A 21,910-nucleotide genomic window follows, 5' to 3' on the forward strand; every position below is an offset into this window, starting at 1 on the left:
ACTCTGCAGGCCCTGCCCCAGTCACACAGGTTAGCCATTACATTAGGCATTAGCATGAGAAAACACTATGCAGAAAAAGTCAGTTCACTCAATGAACTAAGGAAGGCTGGGAATTTGAGGTCAGTGCCTTTTTGTGTCATTGACAGAGAATATTTTGCATGGCATGTTGAGATGACATGATGGAATGGTGAAGTGTGTTTAGCCAACTTAATAAGCTGTCTAGCTGCCTGGCAGCTGATTCTCTGAAACAACTCGTTGGTCCAGGTCCATTAGAGCTCTGAGCCCTTTCCTTAGCCTTTCACTGTCCACAGATCTGACAGGAAGTTTCGATAGGTAAAAGCAACATGATGATCTTACACCAAGCCACGTAAAGCGAACGTGAAGCTAACGTGAAGCTAACGTGAAGCTAACGTGAAGCTAATGTCATGTTGCATTGACATAAACAGCTCTTTTCAACTTTATGAAGAAACAGGCAAATTAACTACTTCAATATTATTGGAATTCCCTACGTAAACTCATTACATAAAGGTAGGACTTGGTTTACTTTGCTATCTGCTGAAAATGTTGGGATATAATAAAAGAAAACACATTCTGAAATCAAAACTCCTGTGAGTGATAGATATTGGCTCCAGATTAAAGCTATCTATCGTGGGCTTTTTAAACTACTCCAAGTCCAAGAGTGAATGAATTCTCATGAAAATATTCCCAAAATCTCCTTCTTCCAGCCAACAACTATGTTTACCCTTGGAGATCCCTCTATCCCTTTCCCCGGTCCTTTGCATATCAATGAACTGCTTAGCGTGGAGTCAAGAATTAGCTTTTCCTCCTTTTCATTTCTGCACTGAGCTGCCTGTCCGTCACACTGAGGGAAGACAGTCAACCTTTTTCTCCTGATCCCCCCCAACTCCTGTTTGTGAGCCACTCTGAAGCCTGGCATTCCAACTATGCTTTATTTAAGAGAGACTGAAAATCCCCCACAGTGCAACCTCTCGCTGGCGGCCAAGATCGGCTGGTATTAGCCAGACAGCTGAGACTGAGACTAGTGGCCCACTCAGCGCTGCAGCCCTATTTAGCATGGACTGGGTAGCTCCATCAGCCCAAGAAGCTGGAGGCTTTACAGGCCTCAAAATGGCCGAACTTAACAGGCTCTTCAGCACACCTGTCAGTAGGTAGAATGGAAGCAAACTTTAACCTAGCATCGAGGACAAGAGGACTTTGTTTAGCTTCGCTAGCATCCTAATCCTGCATGAATGGCGTTCGAACGGAAGACTTGGAATGGGACGATCTCTCACTCTCTATGCCTGCATCCCAAATGGTACCCCTTTCCCTACATAGTGCACTACATTTGACCAGGGCRTATAGGGTTTTGGCCAAAAGTAGTGCACTATATAGGGACTAAGGTGCCCTTTGGAACGCAGACAATATTGCGTGGAGAGAGAAGTCTCTAGACTGAACTAGTGCACATACTTGGGCAGGGCCTGTGGACAAATTAATTTGTCCTCCAAAACATGAAAGCAAAATTATTCGTCAAATAAAATAATCTTATTACGCAGAGATGTAATTAACTGTTTCAAAGGAAYCTTTGATTCCCCTCCAGGCATCTGTAATGGTATTCGTTTTGGAAAAACAAGGGTGTTTGCGTTGCGAGTTCAAAGCACCCGTTGTCCAACTCAATATCGTCATTGTAGGGTGAATGATTGGAGCAGACAGGATCAATGGTAACAACATGTCCATGGCTTTTCTATTTGGGMTTGTCTCTCTCTCTCTGGGCTGGGTGGAGGAGGGAAGATGGTGATTATAACATGTGTCAGCCTCACTAGAAGGACCAGGGGAACATCTTCATGCCAAAAGGCCGCTTGCGAATTTCAAAGAGGCCCAAGAACCAGTCTCCATTCACCATCCATTATGAATTATGTAAATGTAGGGCTCCTTGTGCTAAACAGATTCTGTCACAACAATGGCTCCTGGGAGAACACTTGATATTTGCTCCAGGGAGGTATTGTTCCCGCCCAGAAGAGGAGGTTCAGACGGGAGATGGGTTTATTGTTAAAAGTTGGGCTCTAAGCTTTGGCGGTTCCCTCACTCTATCCCATCTCGTGTACCCCCTCCTTCCCTCCCATCCTCCCTCCTTTCTACTAAAACCAAGTCCTCATTTGTTTTTTGGGGGAGGGAGAGATCTTGGTACGACGCTGCACGGTTCGTCCCAGCCACGCTTCACGGTCAGTCTGTTCACGTTTTGTTTAGGTCCACATCAAACAAGGCTCCCCCTTGTTTCACGTAACTGCAACACTGAGTGGTTTWGCATAATTGAGTATGATGGGTAAAGACAGCTCCCAGTTCTCTCACCAGTCTCTCCAGTCTTCAGATCTGCCTGACAATAACCAGTTATGAGTTCTGCACAGCATGGGTCCTCTCTCATGCAAGCGTGCCCTGAAGGTTCAGGCCCATAGAGGCTAAACAAGGCCAATTAATCGGAGCAAACATATCAGGACTTGAGCACAAAGTTAAGATGGATCCTGACACACAATGTGCTGTATGCAGTAAAACACTAACATCAGTAACAATAACAGACAAACAACATCCCACTCAATTATATGACCGCTAGCCACTGTTTRGCTAGCAGACTCCACTTCTCAGGTGTATTTAGAGCTAAAGATCGAATCTGCATTTGGGGAAACAGCTCCACTGTTTGCCCCAGCSCCTTTGTTATAGTTTTTGTTTTGTTGACGAAGCAGAGGAGAGGAGCATCCGGCAGCGTGGTGAAAAAACCTTTCAGTACCCATTCTGCTGTTCTGTCGAGCATGCAAAGATGTCAGAGGGAAAAAACTGYCTTTGTTGTTTGCAGTAACTTCTTTATTATTGGAATATCCCAAACGGATGTGGAATTTTCACAATTAAGGATTCTAGCTTTAAGGCAAAGATTATCTCTTCCCAGCTCCTGCTATGCATTTTGGTACATAGTGCAGGATGTCACGGTAATTATGGCTGGTCCTAGACAACTTAAATCCAACATTGTGCTGGGAGTGGTAGATTCGAGGGGTGTCTTAATCTAATCCAATGGATACATTTTCAATCTTGGTTTCAAATCCTTAATCCAAGATGGGAGACAAGCAGGAGGTCATATGTGGATTGAAGGCAGGGGGTCTGTTGATTGTAATCTAACAGTCAAATTGACCATCCTTGGTTTCAGTTACTAAATTTGTGATTACATAAATAGATGTTATACTGTCCTTTTCAATATTTAATAGCTATGAATATGAAGCTATAATGTTCAATGAATTCCTAATGTTAAGCAGGATAAATAASGGACTGTGTTGCAAATACACCAATTATTTAAAGCTACAATCAGCAATCAACAATAACAAAGTGCTTCCCTGYCCCTGTTTCGGGAAAAGGCTTAGGGATAGGGCTGGAGAAATGAATCACTCTTAAATTCATAGTCAGAGCTATGGATGCAAGGACTGGCCATCCATGATATCAACATTATTGTTTTAATCATGTTATGAGGCTATATAGTGTATGTTTACAGTAAAACAAGCTTATATTTTGGGATTTGATGCGGTACGACAATTGAACTAAAGCTCATGAGGCATTTATAAGTTATATTCTTTAAGAATAAATGGGTACAGTACATATCATTCAATAATATGTAAGAAATGGATGTAGCAACTGCTGATTGTCCCTTGAAGGTTGTTTTGAGGTGTTGATTTCAAAGGCATGAACTGGATCCATTCCCACCCTCTTCAACTGTAGTACTGTGATGGGTAACAGTCAACAGGTGAGTAAATGTTTGGCCAGGTAGGTTGATATCCTGCTTTCCTCCAGGTCATTCTATTGAAGGCTACAGGAGACATGGCTACAATGCTCACCTTGTTGGGACAAAAACAATGACGTTTACCAGACTACCTCACGTTCGTCGTGGTGTATGAGGTCAACTGTGGTGAGAGAGTAAATAATGCTCGCTRGTGTTCTCAAGTGTCGAGGCTCAAGTACGATCAACCAAACAAACAAGCAGACTAAACAAAAAGGTTCAACTTTGGGCATAGACAGCATTTCTCTGACTGAATAGTCAATTAAGCAATAGCTTAATCAAACAATAGCTTATCAATAGGTATTTCAAAAGAAAAAAGTATATTTATATAACTCTTTCCTCACAAACCTGATCTGAACAGTACTGTACTACCTCATGCCAATGGGAAAACACATGTTGAAAAATCAGACAGACCAGTCTAGTACTGTATAATGTTATGTCAGCAGCAACTCACAGCCAGTTCTCACACATCACTCCTTCCATGACTAAACAGAGAGGTCTGCATTGTGTTTGTTCCTCCCACACCGTGTCTCACAGGCACGGTGGCTGCATCCAGCATGGCACACTATCCACTACATTCACTACTATCTGGGCACAAGTTGGGCACTATATGGTGTCTCACAAACGCCACCATGTTGGGGCCCACACACACCAGCCAGCCAGCATGTGGTGAAGGGCCTCCTTCTCTTACTCAGATGGACCCCCTTCCTGGAACAAATTCACCCAGGCCTTACCGGCGCCCATAACCATAAATCTACTCACTGAGAGGAACAGAGGCAGAGAGGGGGAGAAAGATGGAGGGGTAGAGAAAGCAAGAGAGAGAGAGAGAGAGACAGAGATGGATAGAGAGAAAGATGGAGAGAGACAGAGAGAGAGCAAGAGAGAGGTGAAGGGAGAACGAGAGAGAGAGAGAGGAAGGGAGAAAGGGAGAGAGAGAGGTGAAGGGAGAAAGAGTGAAAGAGGGGAAGGGAGAAAGCGAGAGAGGTGAAGGGAGAAAGAGAGAGAGGACAGGGGAACACAAAAAGTCCCTCAGCTTCCACGTTGGAAACAAAACATCCTACAAATCTTCACTCTGAGTGTGGTAGGCCATTAAAGTCTACAAACCAGCACAGAGTAGCCAGAGGATGGCCACCCGCAGCCTGCACGCGCACACACCGCACAGGGCGCCTCCTTCTGCTGCTTCTTCTACAGGCAGACTTTACCCCTGTTCCTCCGCTCCCTCTGTTAACTATATTTCAATCCACATTTTCCCTCCGTGGAGGGATAAAAATTCCGGCCATATGTCACCTCATCCCACACTTCAATCCCCTACTGAGAAGTTAATCTGCAGAACCACCTCTCGCATGGTCGTTATACGTGATGAGGTCAATGCCCTGCTGGTTTATACAAGACCAGAACAACAACAAAAAAACAATTAAGCTAATGTAAGAAATCCTTTCAATCAGCTTATTAGCCATTTAGTGGAGTGTAGATCAATCAAATGTATTTATAAAGCCCTTTTTACAACAGCCAATGTCACAAAGTGCTATACAGAAACCCAGCCTAAAACCCCAAACACCAAGCAATGCCGATGTAGAAGGCTATGCTTAAAAAGAAGCCTGTAAAATCACTCAGAAACAATATTTGCTGACTTTCTCATGTTCTGGTCTGTGGTTCAAACGTGTGGTAAAWGCAGATATATTGTCTAACGGAGTGTCGTAACTGATGAAGTCAAGGCAAACCATTCTGGACTAGGCTAGGTGAATTTACAGTGGCTTAAAATACGGATCCGCTCTCAGCGGCCATAAAAGGAGTTTTTTAAATAAAGAATGAGCTGGAGATGCTTTACAGTGGATCTCAGACCCACAGGGAAATCTCCAAACAGTGCCTCGCTCGCTACATCCATTCACACAGTCTGTAACCGCCAGTGAACAGGCCATCGGGGGATAATTTTAGGTTGGTATTTCACAAGGGGTGATTTTGACCACAAATCACTGAAAAGCATTTTGGGTTTTCTCAAAGGACCCACGACAGAGCCACTTTCCCACAAAGCTTTGGTATCGTGAAGGAGGGCTRCAAAAAAAAGAAAAAGAAAAGAGATGTATTTTTCCTTCCTGCTGTACATTTTTTACATTGAAACAATATAACAAAAGCCTGATAGAAAATGAACTTGTTTTTGAAAGTTGCTAGTTGAAGTCACAGAAAATCATTCGTACTGGTCCTCTAGTCAAGGATTATCACATGGGAAGAGTGCAAATAGTAATTCCCAAAACCTTTCTGGAACGCTGCCATGAATGACTCCCATAGACAACATCAGACATATTAGACAGAGAATCTTGCTATGTGTAACACAACACCTGGATAGACGTTCTCAACAGCTCCCTGTTAGACATCCACTCACACTGTGTCCTGTGCAGGAACAACTCACCCTTATCACTAGCACAAGTAGTGAAGTCATCTAGTAACAAATGAGTCACACAAATGTGTTCTCAACATGAGGGGGCGAGTCACACAGACGGGAGACTTGAAAAGGAGAAAGTGTTGAAATAGAAGTCTGACTGCAGTTGTGGTTGTGGACAAAGTCCAGAGAAAGTGTCAAATTAATGTTAAACACACACACACACACACACACACACACACACACGTAAACACATAGGGCAGTAAGTCACAAGGGACACACGCTTTAAATCCATCAATTAAAAGTGTGGATATTGTGACATAACTGGTGACAGCGAAATCCACCATAAAAAGGTGTGATCATATGCTGAGATATGTGAAGTATGTAAAGCTATAACAGCACTGGATCTTATAAAGTACAATACGATTGTTTCTTATCTTTTCTTATCTGGTCTTATCTTTTATCATGCGTTTATTATATCAGTCATTTCTGGGATTACTGAGATAAAACATAGACACTTCAGACAGTGAGGATGTACATACTAGACTACATTGCATCTCAGGATGAAAATCAAAGGGCTTTTCACCCTGCCTTTGAATAGCAAATACATGACCAAACTCTACCTCTAAACCCCACTACTCCTTACACTGCCTACCCCTCAAAACATTCTGCAACGGGGACAGAAAATCACATTTAGCTGATCAGAGGGACCGGGAGCCCCATCTCTAAGGCATATTGTGGTACAGCTTGGGGTAGTGGAGGTCTTTAATCCCTCTCCATGGACTCTGTCTGCTCTGTGCCCCACAATGTGTGTGGAGTGTCTGTGGAGGGTATCCTCTTACACACACACTTACACACACACACGCACACAAATACACACATACACTCTCAGAACCCCTATGTGCTCATTGCTCAAAGGCATTCCCTGTCCAATGTAAGAATGATTAATTTACTTTTCCTCTCAAATGAAAAGGAGGGTCAAATTAAACTTCAATGGAACAGCAGAACCTCACAGTAATCTTGAAAGCACTCGAAACAAGAGCAATAATTGATTTGGTGCTTTTATCTTTTATGTCGTCTGAATTGGGAAGCTCACTGTTGCCCCGGAACCTCTCAGTTTGAGGTCAGAGAGAGATTTAAAATTAACGAGAAGAAAATTAAACTCATGGAAAGAGCTTGGTTGCCTAAAGTACAAACCAATCAAGTCAACCATCCAGCAGGACCAAACAGGCCTAATGCAACTATAGTGTGACAAAGTCTGGTTCTAATTTACATTTTTACATTTACATTTTTGTCATTTACGAGTGCATATTTTCATTTTTTTTTCTCAACATTTTCCATAATTCACAATGTTTTAAAGAGACAGGTCCACGATGTTATTCCAGAATATTGTAAATCTCAAAACAAAGGGAAATAAACTTTTCATCTCTAAATCCACCATTCATTTGTGACGACAGGAACCATTTTAAATGGGGAGTAAAGCAACTGTCAGCCATATGGACACCAGTGACAGCATCGGCTCCTATAGAGGTTATCACCACCCTCCATTGACCTCCCCACCCCACCCCACTCCCTCATCTCATCTCATCACAACAGCCCCCATCATTGGCCAAAAAAACATGTATAGTTATCAACGGTTCAAAGCACTACCATTTGGCAAAGAACACACTTCCCAAAATGACTTCACAACGAAAATCACCCAAAAATCACAATTTTCATTTTTTAAGTTTACACTTCAGTTTTTTTGTTTTTTTAAACAAAGTGTCCACACATTTAGCAACTGTTGATCTAAGGCACTAAAGCAACAAGTGAGCATTTGTTCTGCTGGAATGCAGGGTATGCAGAGAGAGAGAGGAGAGAGAGAGAGAGAGAGAGAGAGAGAGAGAGAGGAGAGAGAAGGAGGAAAGAGAGAGAGAGAGAGAGAGGAGAAGAGAGAGAGAGAGAGAGAGAGAGAGGAGAGAGAGAGAGAGAGAGAGAGAGAGAGAGAGAGAGAGAGCGAGAGAGAGAGAGAGAGAAGAGAGAGAGAGAGGAGAGAGAGAGAGAGAGCGAGAGAGCGAAGAGAGAGAGAGAGAGAGAGAGAGAGAGAGAGAGAGAGAGAGAGAGAGAGAGAGTGGGATGGGAGGAGGGATAAAACTAGCCTACAGCGGAGAGGCAGAGAAGGGTTTTTTTCCCACCCCTATCAAAATGATTAGCTGTGCCTATAGCAATGGCCAACATGGTACAGGTCAATATTGATACAGCAGTTAAAAATACACCAATAGTTTTGACTGGGGAGAGACGGGGAAAGGTAGCAGCCGGACTGAGAGGCCGGAGCTAAGAAAGAGGGGGAAAAAGAACAAAGGATTCTTAGAGTTTGAACAGTGAACATCAAATAAATGATAGGAAAGATACTGTATGTGACGTGAGAAGAGACAGAGACACAACCTAACATGTGTTTTGCACAAAATACCATGAACTTCAGAGTACAATCAGGCAGTTGCTAAATTCAGCACACAAAATAATGCCGTTCAAAATAGCAAATTGGGTTGCATCAATTAAGAATGTTTTCTGTTCAAAAGACCACCCTGTATCTAAGTGTGAGTGAAACTTAAGATAATACCAGGTAGACTAAATTCCCTTTACATTCTAAGACACTACCACAACTACCAGATCAGAGCTTGCCTGTAGCTGACATGTGTCTGATTGAAGAGCCAGTTGGTCAGCATTTAAACTCAGACAGATAGACACTGGTGGTCAAGGCGTCTGAAAGCAGCCCAAACCCAGACTAACAGACTGTCCTGTCTGCCCTCTCAGAGTGTTGCTGAAAGCCTGGGTCACACCCATGACAGGAGAGGCTTCACATAGAGCCTGCAGTTTCTTCCAGTGGTCAGAAAAAACTCCTGGCCCTACCCATACAGACATACATACACTGCCTCAGTACGCCAGGAGGGTCACGTCTTGGACCAAGCCTCCACACCGACATAGTGGTCTGTTAGCCTCAACAATGTAMATCTATACAGATGCCATATCTCAGGGTTCCCCAACTGGTGGCCCGCGGGCCAGATTTGGTCTGCAAGTGGTTTTATTTTGCCCCCCCCMMAAAAAATGTTGGACGTAAAAACTCTAGGAAATCAGCTCCAAGTGATTTAAATGTATGAAATGTGTTCGCAAGTATTCCCACGCACAACAGAGAGACACGTGCTTGCAAGGTTTGCAATGATATGCAATGATATGTTCAAACCTAAGCAAGGTTTGAAATGATATGTTTTAGTCAAACATTATATCTGTTTGGGCTTCTTGCGGTCAATATGCAGTCTACAAATTATTTGTAATTATGTTCTGGCCCCCGGACCATCTACTTAAGAAAAAAATTGGCCTGCGGTTGAATCTAGCAAATGATCCCTGCCGTATTTTAATTTAATCAGAAAAATGTTTACTTGTAGTGTATACAAAATTTAAAAAGGCTTCTAAAGTTTGCAATTTCCACTTAATAATGTCAGATTTGCCCTAATGAAAAATGTATCAACTCCTACAAAAAAATGCACATTAATTATGATCCACAACAATTCACATTTCCTGTTGCTGCATAACTATATTTTCCTGCTGTGTGACACTAACTCAAATGAAGATACGGCATCTGTACATGACATGAGTTACACAACATACTGAACAAGCTAACCTCAAACTGACACAGGATATGAATCAACATATAGAACAGATTCACTGTATGTTCATACATGATAAGGCACATCTAATGCCACATTTTTTCGTAAGGGGGAATACATTTCCCGTAGCGCCCTGCTCTCTTCAGCTTGATCAAGTCATTTTCCGTTGGTGTTGTTTTTCATTCTTAAATGGCTGACACACAGAACAACCATCATTCTGCCTCAGTGAGCCAGGAGAGAATGACATAAACACCACACACCTGTCCTGTCCAGCCTATCAGAGCACAAATACAGTGCATTTCACTACAGTACACACACACAACAGTCTTTAAAAAGATCAAGAAATATCAGGCTTCATCCACAAGAGATACCTAAACGGCATGAGCCTCTATCTAACTGGGGAAAACAGTTAGTCCATTATTAACATGAAGAACAAGACAAAAGATCAGATAACAAGTTTGAGGAATACACATAATGTAGAATCACACAGTTTAACTTACACCTGAATTTATAGGAATCACATCATCATTTTACATRTATAAAATAAATAGCTGTTTCTTGATCATGCTCACTAGCAGGGAGATTATATCTTTAACCATATAGGCATCCTCCTTAACCATGCGAAATATCCTAATGAAGATAACATGCAACAAAGGTCCATTCTTACCAATGATTACACAATATATTGCACTCACTGACCTCCAAGACTGGTCAGAGCACCAAACGACAGTTGTGAMACTGACTAGGACGAACCCCACAGAAGTAATCCCAACCGATTAATGACATGTCCCTCACAAGTGGCCATTGGACAAGGTCATGACCTCTCAGGATATGTAAAAAATAATCCACATTGTTAAGACATCATTATGAAAGTCATCTCAAAGCCTGGACAATCAAAACATGCTAAAACAAACCGCAAAAAAAAACACTGAAAAATGCTTTCACAAAGATTTGTAAAGTGAAGTACGTGTCCGTCGCCAGTCCATCCAAACTAAATCAGAAATGACTGAAACCAACTGATAATCGCCATTTAAGGTGACATACATTTTTTTTAAGCTGAAAAACTGCATTAAAAAAAATCTTACTGGAGCTGGCTGTGGGGTTCCCCAGGGATCGGTCCCAGGGCCACTGCTATTCTTACATGGGAAAGTATATATCCAGCCAAAACTGCCAGTTATCTACAAGCATGCTAGTCTGGAGAAGCTACTGCTTGAGACAATGGGTGTCAGACTCACATCACTGACCGTGAATACAGAGCTCTGTTGTCAAGGTCCAAGAGTCCAGACCTGAACATTACGCTTGACTGTTGGGTCTGCTATGCTTTGCGTGGCAAGGGAAAAAGGGAGAGGAGGGTTCCCTCTCTCTCCATGAATGGTCAGGGTAATGAGAATCCCTAGCTTTTGTGAAGAACAGCATAGACAATACAGTCATAAATTGATAGGGGATTTAAATCACTTCCAATCACGCCATAAGCCAGTGATTCACAACAGCAGTGTGTTATTACACTTTGCTAAAGCCCTGCCCTGCACTCCCAACCGCCAACAATCACCCTTTGAATATGGTCAGTGACCCGAAACACAAATCATTTTGATATGATCAATGTCGTGCAAGTTCATTTCCTCAAATCCATTTCTAGTGACTAGAGTGACTCAAGTGTTGGTTTGTGAGCATGAAGATGAGAATGTAGTCATTAACATGTTTAAGTGCCATTAAACAATGACTGATCTGATTTTATAGCCTACTTTGCACAAAGCGACAAGAGCTAGATTTGGACACTAGGGCATAACGTTGTAATTTTAAATCTGGTTCTACAATTACATGATTTTATTAGGGCTGTCAGAGTTATTACTCAACTAAGTTGAGTTAACTTTTTGTCATTTTTGTGAACAATATATTTATTTTTACCTCAATTAATCGCATTCTCTGAAAGCATTCAAAATACACTGAAAACATCCAAATTATATCATCTATACAGCTAAAAACAATAATACACTTTCAAAACAAGTTGACATTGAGGTTAAAGAAAGTTAAAGAAAGTGTGTTTACCAATTTACCTGATTTTGCTTACCGTTACTTTGGACAAAATGAAGACATCAATATTCTTGTAATGCTTTTAGTATAAAGAAATCTTGAAATTACAGCTTGATTTTAGAAAATTCTCAATTTGCAATTAATCACAACAAATTCTGCGATGAACTAGATTAAATTTTTTTAATATTTCGATTTTCCTAATTTAGCATGTTGTGGAGTGCATCCTCATCATCACTTCGCAGAGATAACTTCACCTGTTTTTCTATCAAACATTCCTTGTAGTTTATCATTCCTCTTCACTCAAAGTGAATCTTTGTTTGAGGTAACATGGGTTTCAGGCCCTTGCTTCTCTCTCCACTGCTCTGTATTCAATTTCCTACAGGGCACTTTTTCTCCTTTCGCAAATCTGCCCTTTCCTGTATTTAGCCTAACTGTGGTCGATTACTGGAATGCTTGCTTACAGTCACATGTTATGGTTTCAGTAACCAAATTTACATAATGGTGTGTATATTGGGCTGCAAGCACCGTGCAATGTAGTTTATTAGCGTTAGAGCAAGGTCATGAACGTTGCCTCAGGTGGTTTCAATTCAACACTGCAGTGTAAATAAGGTTTGCTAACTCACTGTCAGATATTTCAAGGCATAGAAGATATAGGACTTAAACGTTTCCAATAGCTGGTGTACTACGTAGGTTTTAGGTTTGGCTTTGCAGCACAGACAGGCATTCTGATCTAGTTCCATGAACTCACTGACTTCGTTAAATAAATCAATGAAGCAAGCTGCATGGACAAATTTGTACTATGACAGCAATGCAAACTTGAGTGCCTGCCTGAGCATTTGTTGTTAAGACTAATTTGTATGAGTGACATAACCAGGAAGTTCTCCTCAGACAGACAAAACAAGTTCCATTTGTAGAGGACACCTAATTTTACCAGGTGTCAGAGGAAGGCCCTAAAAATTGTCAAAGACAATTTAACTTATCGTTACTCATTGCGTATTTATTCCTAGTGTTATCAATTTTCTATAATTTTCTATTTTCCCTCTGCATTGCGGGGTAAGCATTTCACTGTTAGTCTACACCTGTTGTTTACGAAGCATGTGACAAATACAATTTGATTCAATGTATTATTATTAAGTTATTAGTGAATTACCTACACTGAAAATCAAAATACATTTTCAATAGGTCATTTGTGAGGTCAAAACTGATAATCAGTGTTTGTGAAATATATTGACCTTAGGCTTAAATGAACCAGCACAACCCTGAGCAGAATTACCTCTTCCCCATGTTGATTTATTACTTTGATCAGTGAACCGGTGACCGCTCCACTCAGAAGTCCCTCAAGCTGAAAAACACCAGTCACAAGTCCTGACTCTCCAAAACCCTGTCTGATCCAGCCAGGTCAAGCACTCTGCCTGACCTCCCTCTCCTCTCCAGACAAAGGCTGAGATTCCTCAGAGGCCTGGACGACATGGCACTGCTCTACTGGGAGGGAGGAGAGGGGTACCACCACATCCATCCAACCCCCCTCACAGACAATCATTACCCAGGAGAGGGATTAGCGAACCTGGGTCTGGTCCAAGCCAAGGGCCCGACCCAACAGCACCGGCAGCACAGGAATGCAATAATCACACAGGCAAGAGCAATCAACCCCTTTTTAATCTGCATTTACTCTTCCATTTTAAAAGCATTTTCCCAATGGATTAGAAATGCACCACTTCAGATTACTGATGGGTTGAGGAGGAGGACAGACCATTCATTACTGGAGTACATTACACTCTGGATGGAAGCTGGTGTGAAAATGGGCCCTCTGAAGGCCTGGTGCTAATTTTCATTATCTTATACTTCAGGTTTTTAATCTAAACTGGAAGTAATTCATTTTAAAGGACCTACAAGGAAGACTGTATAGAACAGACTCAGAGGGAAAACTGTTTTTCTTCATTCCAAGTCCATGTCTGTCCTACCCCACCTTCCCCCTACKCCCACCCTTCTAAAATATGTGGAGTAGAAAAGCTCAAATACTCCCCTCYATCTCTCTGYCTCTCTCCCACTGAGCCGGCCACAGAAGGAATTCCTCATCTGAGAGGTTCTGCTTTGAATGACTACCTTTTGCAATATACAGTATGTCCAACACAAACAAATGACAGCATAACAAAATTTTCGCCTATGTTACTAGCTTCAACAATTTTAACAATGGAAACAACATCTAGATAACAAGATAGACAGTGCCCTCTGTTATTATTGGGACAGTGAAGCATTTTTTCTTCTTTGGCTCTATATTTCAAAAGTATAGATATCAAAGAATAACTATGAGGTAAAGTGCAGACTGTCAGCTTTAATTTGAGGGTATTTTCATCCATATCGAGCGAACCGTTTAGAAATTACATCACTTTTTGAACATAGTCCCCCTATTTTAGGGGACCAAAAGTATKGGGACAAATTCAGTTATGTRTATTAAAGTAGTTCAAAGTTAAGTATTTGGTCCCATATTCCTAGCACGCAATGATTACATCAAGCTTGTCACTCTACAAATTTGTTGGGTGCATTTGCTTTTTGTTTTGGTTGTGTTTTAGATGATATTGTGCCCAATGGAAATGAATGGTAAATAATGTATTGTGTCATTTTGGAGTCACTTTTATTGTAAATAAATATTCTACATGAATGTGGATGCTACCCTTACTAGAGGTCGACCGATTATGATTTTTCAACGCCGATACCGATACCGATTATTGGAGGACCAAAAAAAACGATACCGATTAATCGGCCGATTTTCTAAAAGTGTATTTGTAATAATGACAATTACAACAATACTGAATGAACACTTAACTTAATATAATACATCAATAAAATCTATTTAGCCTCAAATAAAATGAAACATGTTCAATTTGGTTTAAATAATGCAAAAACAAAGTGTTGGAGAAGAAAGTAAAAGTGCAATATGTGCCATGTAAAAAAGCTAACGTTTAAGTTCCTTGCTCAAACATGAGAACATATGAAAACTGTGTTCCTTTTACACAGGATCTTCAATATTCCAGGTAGGAAGTTTTAGGTTGTAGTTTATTATAGGAATTATAGACAATTTCTCTCTATACGATTTGTATTTCATATACCTTTGACTATTGTTCTTTATAGGCACTTTAGTATTGCCAGTGTAACAGTATACCTCTCCTCGCCCCTACCTGGCTCGAACCAGGAACAACATCGACAACAGCCACCCTCGAAGCAGCGTTACCCATCGCTCCACAAAAGCCTTGGCCGTTGCAGCGCAAGGAGACAACCACTCCAAGTCTCAGAGGAGTGACGTTTGAAACGCTATTAGCGCGCACCCCACTAACTAGCTAGCCATTTCACATCGGTTACACCAGCCTAATCTCGAGTTGATAGGCTTGAATCATAAACAGCTCAATGCTTGAAGCAACAGCGACGAGCTGCTGAAAACGCACTAAAGTGCTGTTTGAATGAATGCTACAAGCCTCTGTGGCCTACCTGTCACGCCCTGACCTTAGAGATCCTTTTAATGTCTCTATTTTGGTTTTGGTCAGGGCGTGAGTTAAGTGGGTATTCTATTGTTCTATGTTTTGTATTCTATGTTTTGGCCGGGTAGGTTCTCAATCATTACAGCTGTCTATCGTTGTCTCTCTGATTAGAACCATACTTTGCTGTTGACTTGTGTTGACTTTGTTTAGGCACATAGCCTTTAGCTTCACGGTTTGTTTTTGTAGTGTTTATTGTTTTGTTCGGCTCATTTTATTAATAAAGAAAATGTACGCTCACCACGCTGCACCTTGGTCCTCTTCTTTAAACGGCCGTGAAACTAACATCGCTCAGTCAGACTGCTCTATCAAATCATAGACTTAATTATAACCTAATACACACAGAAATACGAGCCTTAGGTCATTAATATTGGTCGAATCCGGAAACTATCATCTCGAAAACAAGACATTTATTCTTTCAGTGAAAACGAACCGTTCTGTATTTTATCTAACAGTGGCATCCATAAGTCTAAATATTCCTGTTACATTGCACAACCTTCAAGTTATGTCATAATTACGTAAAATTCTCAAATTAGCGGCCCAAACTATTGCATATACACTAACTCTGCGGTGCAATGAACGCAAGAGAAGTGACACAATTTCACCTGGTTAATATTGCCTGCTAACCTGGATTTCTTTTAGCAAAATATGCAGGGTTAAAAATTATACTTCTGTGAATTATTTTAAGAAAGCATGTATTTTTATGGTTATACAGCGTGCAACGATTGTGCTTTTTTCGCAAATGCGCTTTTGTTAAATCATCCCCCGTTTGCGAATGGCTGTCTTTTTAGGAAGAAATAGTCTTCACAGATTCGCAACGACCAGGTTAGCAGGCAATATTAACCTCTTAGCCCTAGGGGTCTGAATTATTATGTATATATTTTTAAATAACGTGCCCAATGTAAACGGACATTTTCTCTGCCCAATCGTAGAATATGCATAATTTACAATTAGGTAGAAAAACACTCTAAAGTTTCCAAAACTGTCAAAACATTGTCTGTGAGTATAACAATACTTATTCTGCAGCAAAAAACCTGAGAAAATGTAACCGGAAGTGATAAATAAATAAAATCTGTATTCCTGGCCCGCCTATCCTCCATTAAAGGGTATCAACCAGATTCCTTTCCAATGGCTTCCTCGGGCTTGACAGGCTTTAACATAGTTTTCAGGCTTTTATTTGAATAATGAATGAGATTTTTCAAAAGGATTTCCTGCTCGCGCGAGAGGAGCTCCCCATTTTCCGTTTGTCTCTTATGAATAGGTTATGACGGTTTAAATATTATCTATTATGTTTTAAAAACAACCTTGAGATGATTATAAAAAACATTTACATGTTTCCTACGACAATTATGGATACCTTTTGGAATTTGTCGAACAGAACACGCTTGATTTCTAACATAATGCCAACCAAATGTGTTTTTTGTGATAAATAATATTTATCGAACAAAAATAACATTTGTTGGTAACTGGAGTCTCGTGAGTGGAAACATCGAAGATTGTCAAAGGTAAGCGATAATTTCATTGCTTTTCTGACTTTCGGACCATTCTAATTTGGGCTAGCATTGTAGCAGTTGAAAGCTACTCCACAAAAAGCTTGGATTTCTTCGCTGTAAAGTATATTTCAAAATTCTACACGATAGGTGAGTTAACAACAAGCTAAGCTGTGTTTTGTATAGTTCACTTGTGATTGCATGATTATAAATATTGTAGTAATATTTATGCATTTGTCGCCCTGCAATTCTAGCGTTGTTTAGGAAAGTGATCCGTAAAAGATCCATAGCACAGAGAAGTTAACTAAATATGCAGGTTTAAAAATATATACTTGTGACTACCCTTTAAGAAAGGCATTGATGTTTATGGTTAGGTACACATTGGAGCAAGACAGTCCTTTTTCGCGAATACGCACCGCATCGATTATATGCAACGCAGGACACGCTAGATAAACTAGTAATATCATCAACCATGTATAGTTAACTAGTGATTATGATTGATTGATTGTTTTTTATAAGATAAGTTTAATGCTAGCTAGCAACTTACCTTGGCTTCTTACTGCATTTGCGTAACAGGCAGTCTCCTCGTGGAGTGCAATGTAATCAGGTGGTTAGAGCGTTGGACTAGTTAACTGTAAGGTTGCAAGACTGAATCCCCGAGCTGACATGGTAAAAATCTGTCATTCTGCCCCTGAACAAGGCAGTTAACCCACCGTTCCTAGGCCGTCATTGAAAATAAGAATGTGTTCTTAACTGACTTGCCGAGTTAAATAAAGGATAAATAAAGGTGCAAAAATCGGTGTCCAAAAATACCGATTTCCGATTGTTATGAAAACTTTAATCGGCCATTCCGATTAATCGGTCGACCTCTAACCCTTACTACAGATAATGCTGAATTAATCGTGAATAATGATGAGTRAGAAAGCACAAATATCATACCCCCCTTAACTTACAACTTAACTTCTTATGGCTGCAGGGGCAGTATTGAGTAGCTTGGATGAGGTGCACAGAGGTGCCCAGAGTAAACGGCCTGCTCCTCAGTCATAGTTGCTAATATATGCATATTATTAGTATTGGATAGAAAACACTCTGAAGTTTCTMAAACTGTTTGAATTATGTCTGTGAGTATAACAAAACTCATATGGCAGGCAAAAACCTGAGAAGAAATCCAAACAGGAAGTGGAAATTCTGAGGCTGGTAGAATTTCAACCAAGCTCCTATTGAAATCACAGCGAGATATGGATGAGTTTTCACTTCCTACGGCTTCCACTAGATGTCAACAGTCTGTAGAACTTTGTCTGATGACTCTACTGTGAAGGGGGGCCGGATGAGAGGAGAATTAGTCAGGTCTGCCATGAGGTGACCATTCTTTGACCATGCGCGTTCACATGAGAGGGAGCTCCGTTCCATCACTCATCTGAAGTCAATGTAATTCTACGGTTGGAACGTTATTCAAGATTTGTTAAAAACATTCTAAAGGTTGATTCAATACATCGTTTGACATGTTTATACGGACTGTTACGGAACTTTTGGACATTTCATTTACATTTACATTTAAGTCATTTAGCAGACGCTCTTATCCAGAGCGACTTACAAATCGTCAGGTTTTAGTGAACGCGCTTCCCTGACGTTGGATTTGTATACTAAACACGCGACAAAAATAGCTATTTGGACATAAATGATGGACATTACCGAAAAAAACGAACATTTCTTGTGGAAGTGGGAGTCCTGGGAGTGCATTCCGACGAAGATCAGCAAAGGTAAGTGAAGATTTATAATGCTTTTTATGAGTTTTGTTGACTGCACAATTTGGGCGGGTAACTGTATGGATTGCTTTTGTGGCTGAATGCTGTTTTCAGATTATTGAATATTGTGTTTTGCTGTAAAGCTTTTTGAAATCTGACACAGCGGTTGCATTAAGAACAAGTGTATCTTTAATTCTATGTACAACATGTATCTTTCATCAAAGTTTATGATGAGTATTTCTGTTATTTGACGTGGCTCTCTGCAATTTCTCTGGATATTTTGGAGGCCCTTCTGAACATGGCGCCAATGTAAACGGAGGTTTTTGGATATAAATATGAACTTAATCGAACAAGACATATATGTATTGTGTAATATGAAGTCCTATGAGTGTCATCTGATGAAGATCATCAAAGGTTAGGTGATTAATTTTATCTCTATTTCTGACTTTTTTGTGATCTCTCTCTGGCCTGGAAAAATTGCAGGAATTTTTCTTTGAGTTGTGTGGTTGACGCTAACATAATCGTTTGTGGTGCTTTTGCTGAAAAGCCTAATTTGAATCGGACACTTTGATGGGATTAAGCAACAAGATTAAACCCTTTAAAATGGTAATGAGATACATGTATGTTTGAGGAATTATAATTATGAGATTTCCTGTTGTTTGATATTGTGCGCCCAGCACTTTCACTGGCTGTTGTCATATTCGATCCGTTAACGGGGATTGCAAGCCATAAGAAGGGCTTGTAAGTAAGCATTTCACGGTAAGGTGTTGTATTCTGGTGCATGTGGAGCAACATCAGTTCGATTTGATTTGAAAATGCTAACCCCCTGTTATTGTAATGGTGAGAGGTTAGCTGCATGGACTTGGGGTATGCTATTTGTGTGTCCTGTAACGTTCTCACACTCCATCTTATTCACCGATTCATTCAGGATGATCTGTAATCATGGTTAAGCATCCGACATTAATGTTAGGAATGTTTAGAAAACATATTAATATTCTTATTTACAATAAAAGTGATCCAAAATGACACAATACATTATTTACCATTCATTTCATTGGCACAATTATAATCTAAACACAACAAAACAAGAGCAAATGCATCCAACAAATTGTAGAGTGACACGCTTGAATGCAGTCATTGGTGCTAACATTAGGACCAAATACTTCACTTTTACTACTTTAATATATATAGTGCAATTTGTCCGAATACTTTGCTTCCCCTAAAATAGGGGGACTATGTAAAAAAGTACTGTAATTTCAAACGGTCCCCGATATGGTTGAAAAAACCCTCAAATTAGGTGGCCGTCTGCACTTTAACATCGTAGTTTGATTTCAAATCCAAACTTTCAGAGTATCCCAATATTTACAGAGGGCACTGTATATAAAATGCAGTGAAATGTGTTGTTTTACAGGGTTTATAAGGAAATTGATCACATTTTTCTACGTAAAGGTCACATTAAATCATGTTAGTGAGTGACAAAAGCAGCAGCTTTAAAAGTTTTGGCCACATTTTATTTGGATAGTCCGGATAGTCCATCTGTAGATGGACTATCATACTATCAAGAAACTATCTGTTGATAAGCAACAGCTTGCTAAGGTTACGGTTAGGTTTAGAATACGGGTTAGGATAAGGATTAAGGTTAAATTCATTGCAAACACTCACCTCTAATACATGGGTTAAAGACTAAAATGAGGCCTTTGAGAGAGAGAGAGAGAGAGAGAGAGAGAGAGAGAGAGAGAGAGATAAAAAAAGGGTCAGTGACCGCACAGCCAAGGACAGGCCAGGACAGAACAGAAACAGGTGGACTGGAGCAAATTGTGTACACTGCCTTTGACTGACACCTAAGCTAAACCGGGAGTTCCATTACACTACATATCCCACGATACACCAGGGGATACATCCACATTCAGGCAAGCATTGTAACCATTCACTATCATCCCAATGATCATTTTGCTTCTCTAGTCCAAACTCTGAACTCACCTTTGGAGTGAAAAGCTTCCTTGAGGTGAAGTAAGACGTCGGCAAACTTGCGCACGTCGTTGACCAGCTGCATGATGTAGTCTGGGTCGGTGGTGCCGACAGGGGCAGCAGCATCCACACTGTCCAATCCAGAGCTGACGGAGCTCAGGGAGCTGCTCTTGGCTCCTCTGCCGCCCGTCCCCCAAGTCCCTGATCCGGTACTCGCCGTGGTGCCCGTACTAGTGCCCATGCCCGTGCCAGGGGACAACGGGAAGAAGTGGGAGTTGGAGGTGCGTGAGATGCCCAGCAATCGTTTGTTCCCTCCGCTGGTACCACCTCCACCACCACTACCACCACTACTGCTGCCTCCACCACTGCTCTGCCTCAACATCCCAACCGCAGCCAGTATGCACTCCTGTCCAGGCCTGGTAGCCTTCGTAGCCCCCTTGCCTTGCACCTGTAGTCCTGCCTGGCTCTCTGCTCTGTATTGTTCAGATCCCACACTGCTCCAGACCATGGATGGATGATCCTGTGCAGGGAGAGAGATATGTGTTTAGAAAGACATGACCTCTGGCTAAAAGAAGAGGAAGGATCATGATTCATGAATAGCATCCAATGTCTACACTCATAGAAAACAAAAGTGCTATCTAGAACCTAAAAAAAGAAAGAGGGACATGTCTTTCAGAGATGTGTCAATGTTKCATTTGTAAAACTGAAGAGTCCACTGATGTAACACTAAAAGGGGCCATAATACTGGAGCTACACTGAACAAAAATATAAACGCAACATGTAAAGTGTTGGTCCCATGTTTCATGAGCTGAAATGAAAGATCACAGAAATGTTCCATATGCACAAAAAGCTTATTTCTCTAAAATGTTGTGCACCAAATTGTTTACATCCCTTTTGGTGAGCTTTTCTCTTTTGCCAAGATAATCCATCCACCTGACAGGTGTGGTATATCAAGAAGCTGATTAAACAGCATGATCATTACACAGGTGCACCTTGTGCTTGGGACAATAAAAGGACACACTAAAATGTGCAGTTTTGTCACACAACACAATGCCACAGATGTCTCAAGTTTTGAGGTTGCCTGCAATTGTCATGCTGACTGCAGGAATGTACACCAGAGCTGTTGCCAGATARTTTAATGTTCATTTCTCTACCATAAGCCGCTTCCGACGTAATTTTAGAGAATTTGGCAGTACCTCAAACCTGCCTCACAACCGCAGACCACGTATGTGTATGGCATTGTGTGGGCGAGCGGTTTGCTGATGTCAACGTTGTGAACAGAGTGCCCAATGGTGGAGGTGGGGTTATGRTATG

At 40.9% G+C, this 21,910-nt stretch overlaps 1 protein-coding gene across 1 annotated transcript in view; it reads right to left on the reverse strand.

Moving 5' to 3' along the window:
- arhgap29a (Rho GTPase activating protein 29a) overlaps nt 1-21,910 on the reverse strand; it is a 92,230-nt gene that overhangs the window by 67,788 nt on the left and 2,532 nt on the right. The window contains exon 2 of the mRNA XM_070446813.1: nt 20,609-21,116. Within this exon, the coding sequence (XP_070302914.1) occupies nt 20,609-21,104 (496 nt within the window). The 5' untranslated portion in view covers nt 21,105-21,116. The remainder of the gene's footprint in view (nt 1-20,608; nt 21,117-21,910) is intronic.

The sequence above is a fragment of the Salvelinus sp. IW2-2015 genome, linkage group LG14 (genome assembly GCF_002910315.2).
Source record: "Salvelinus sp. IW2-2015 linkage group LG14, ASM291031v2, whole genome shotgun sequence".
Lineage (NCBI taxonomy): Eukaryota > Metazoa > Chordata > Actinopteri > Salmoniformes > Salmonidae > Salvelinus > Salvelinus sp. IW2-2015.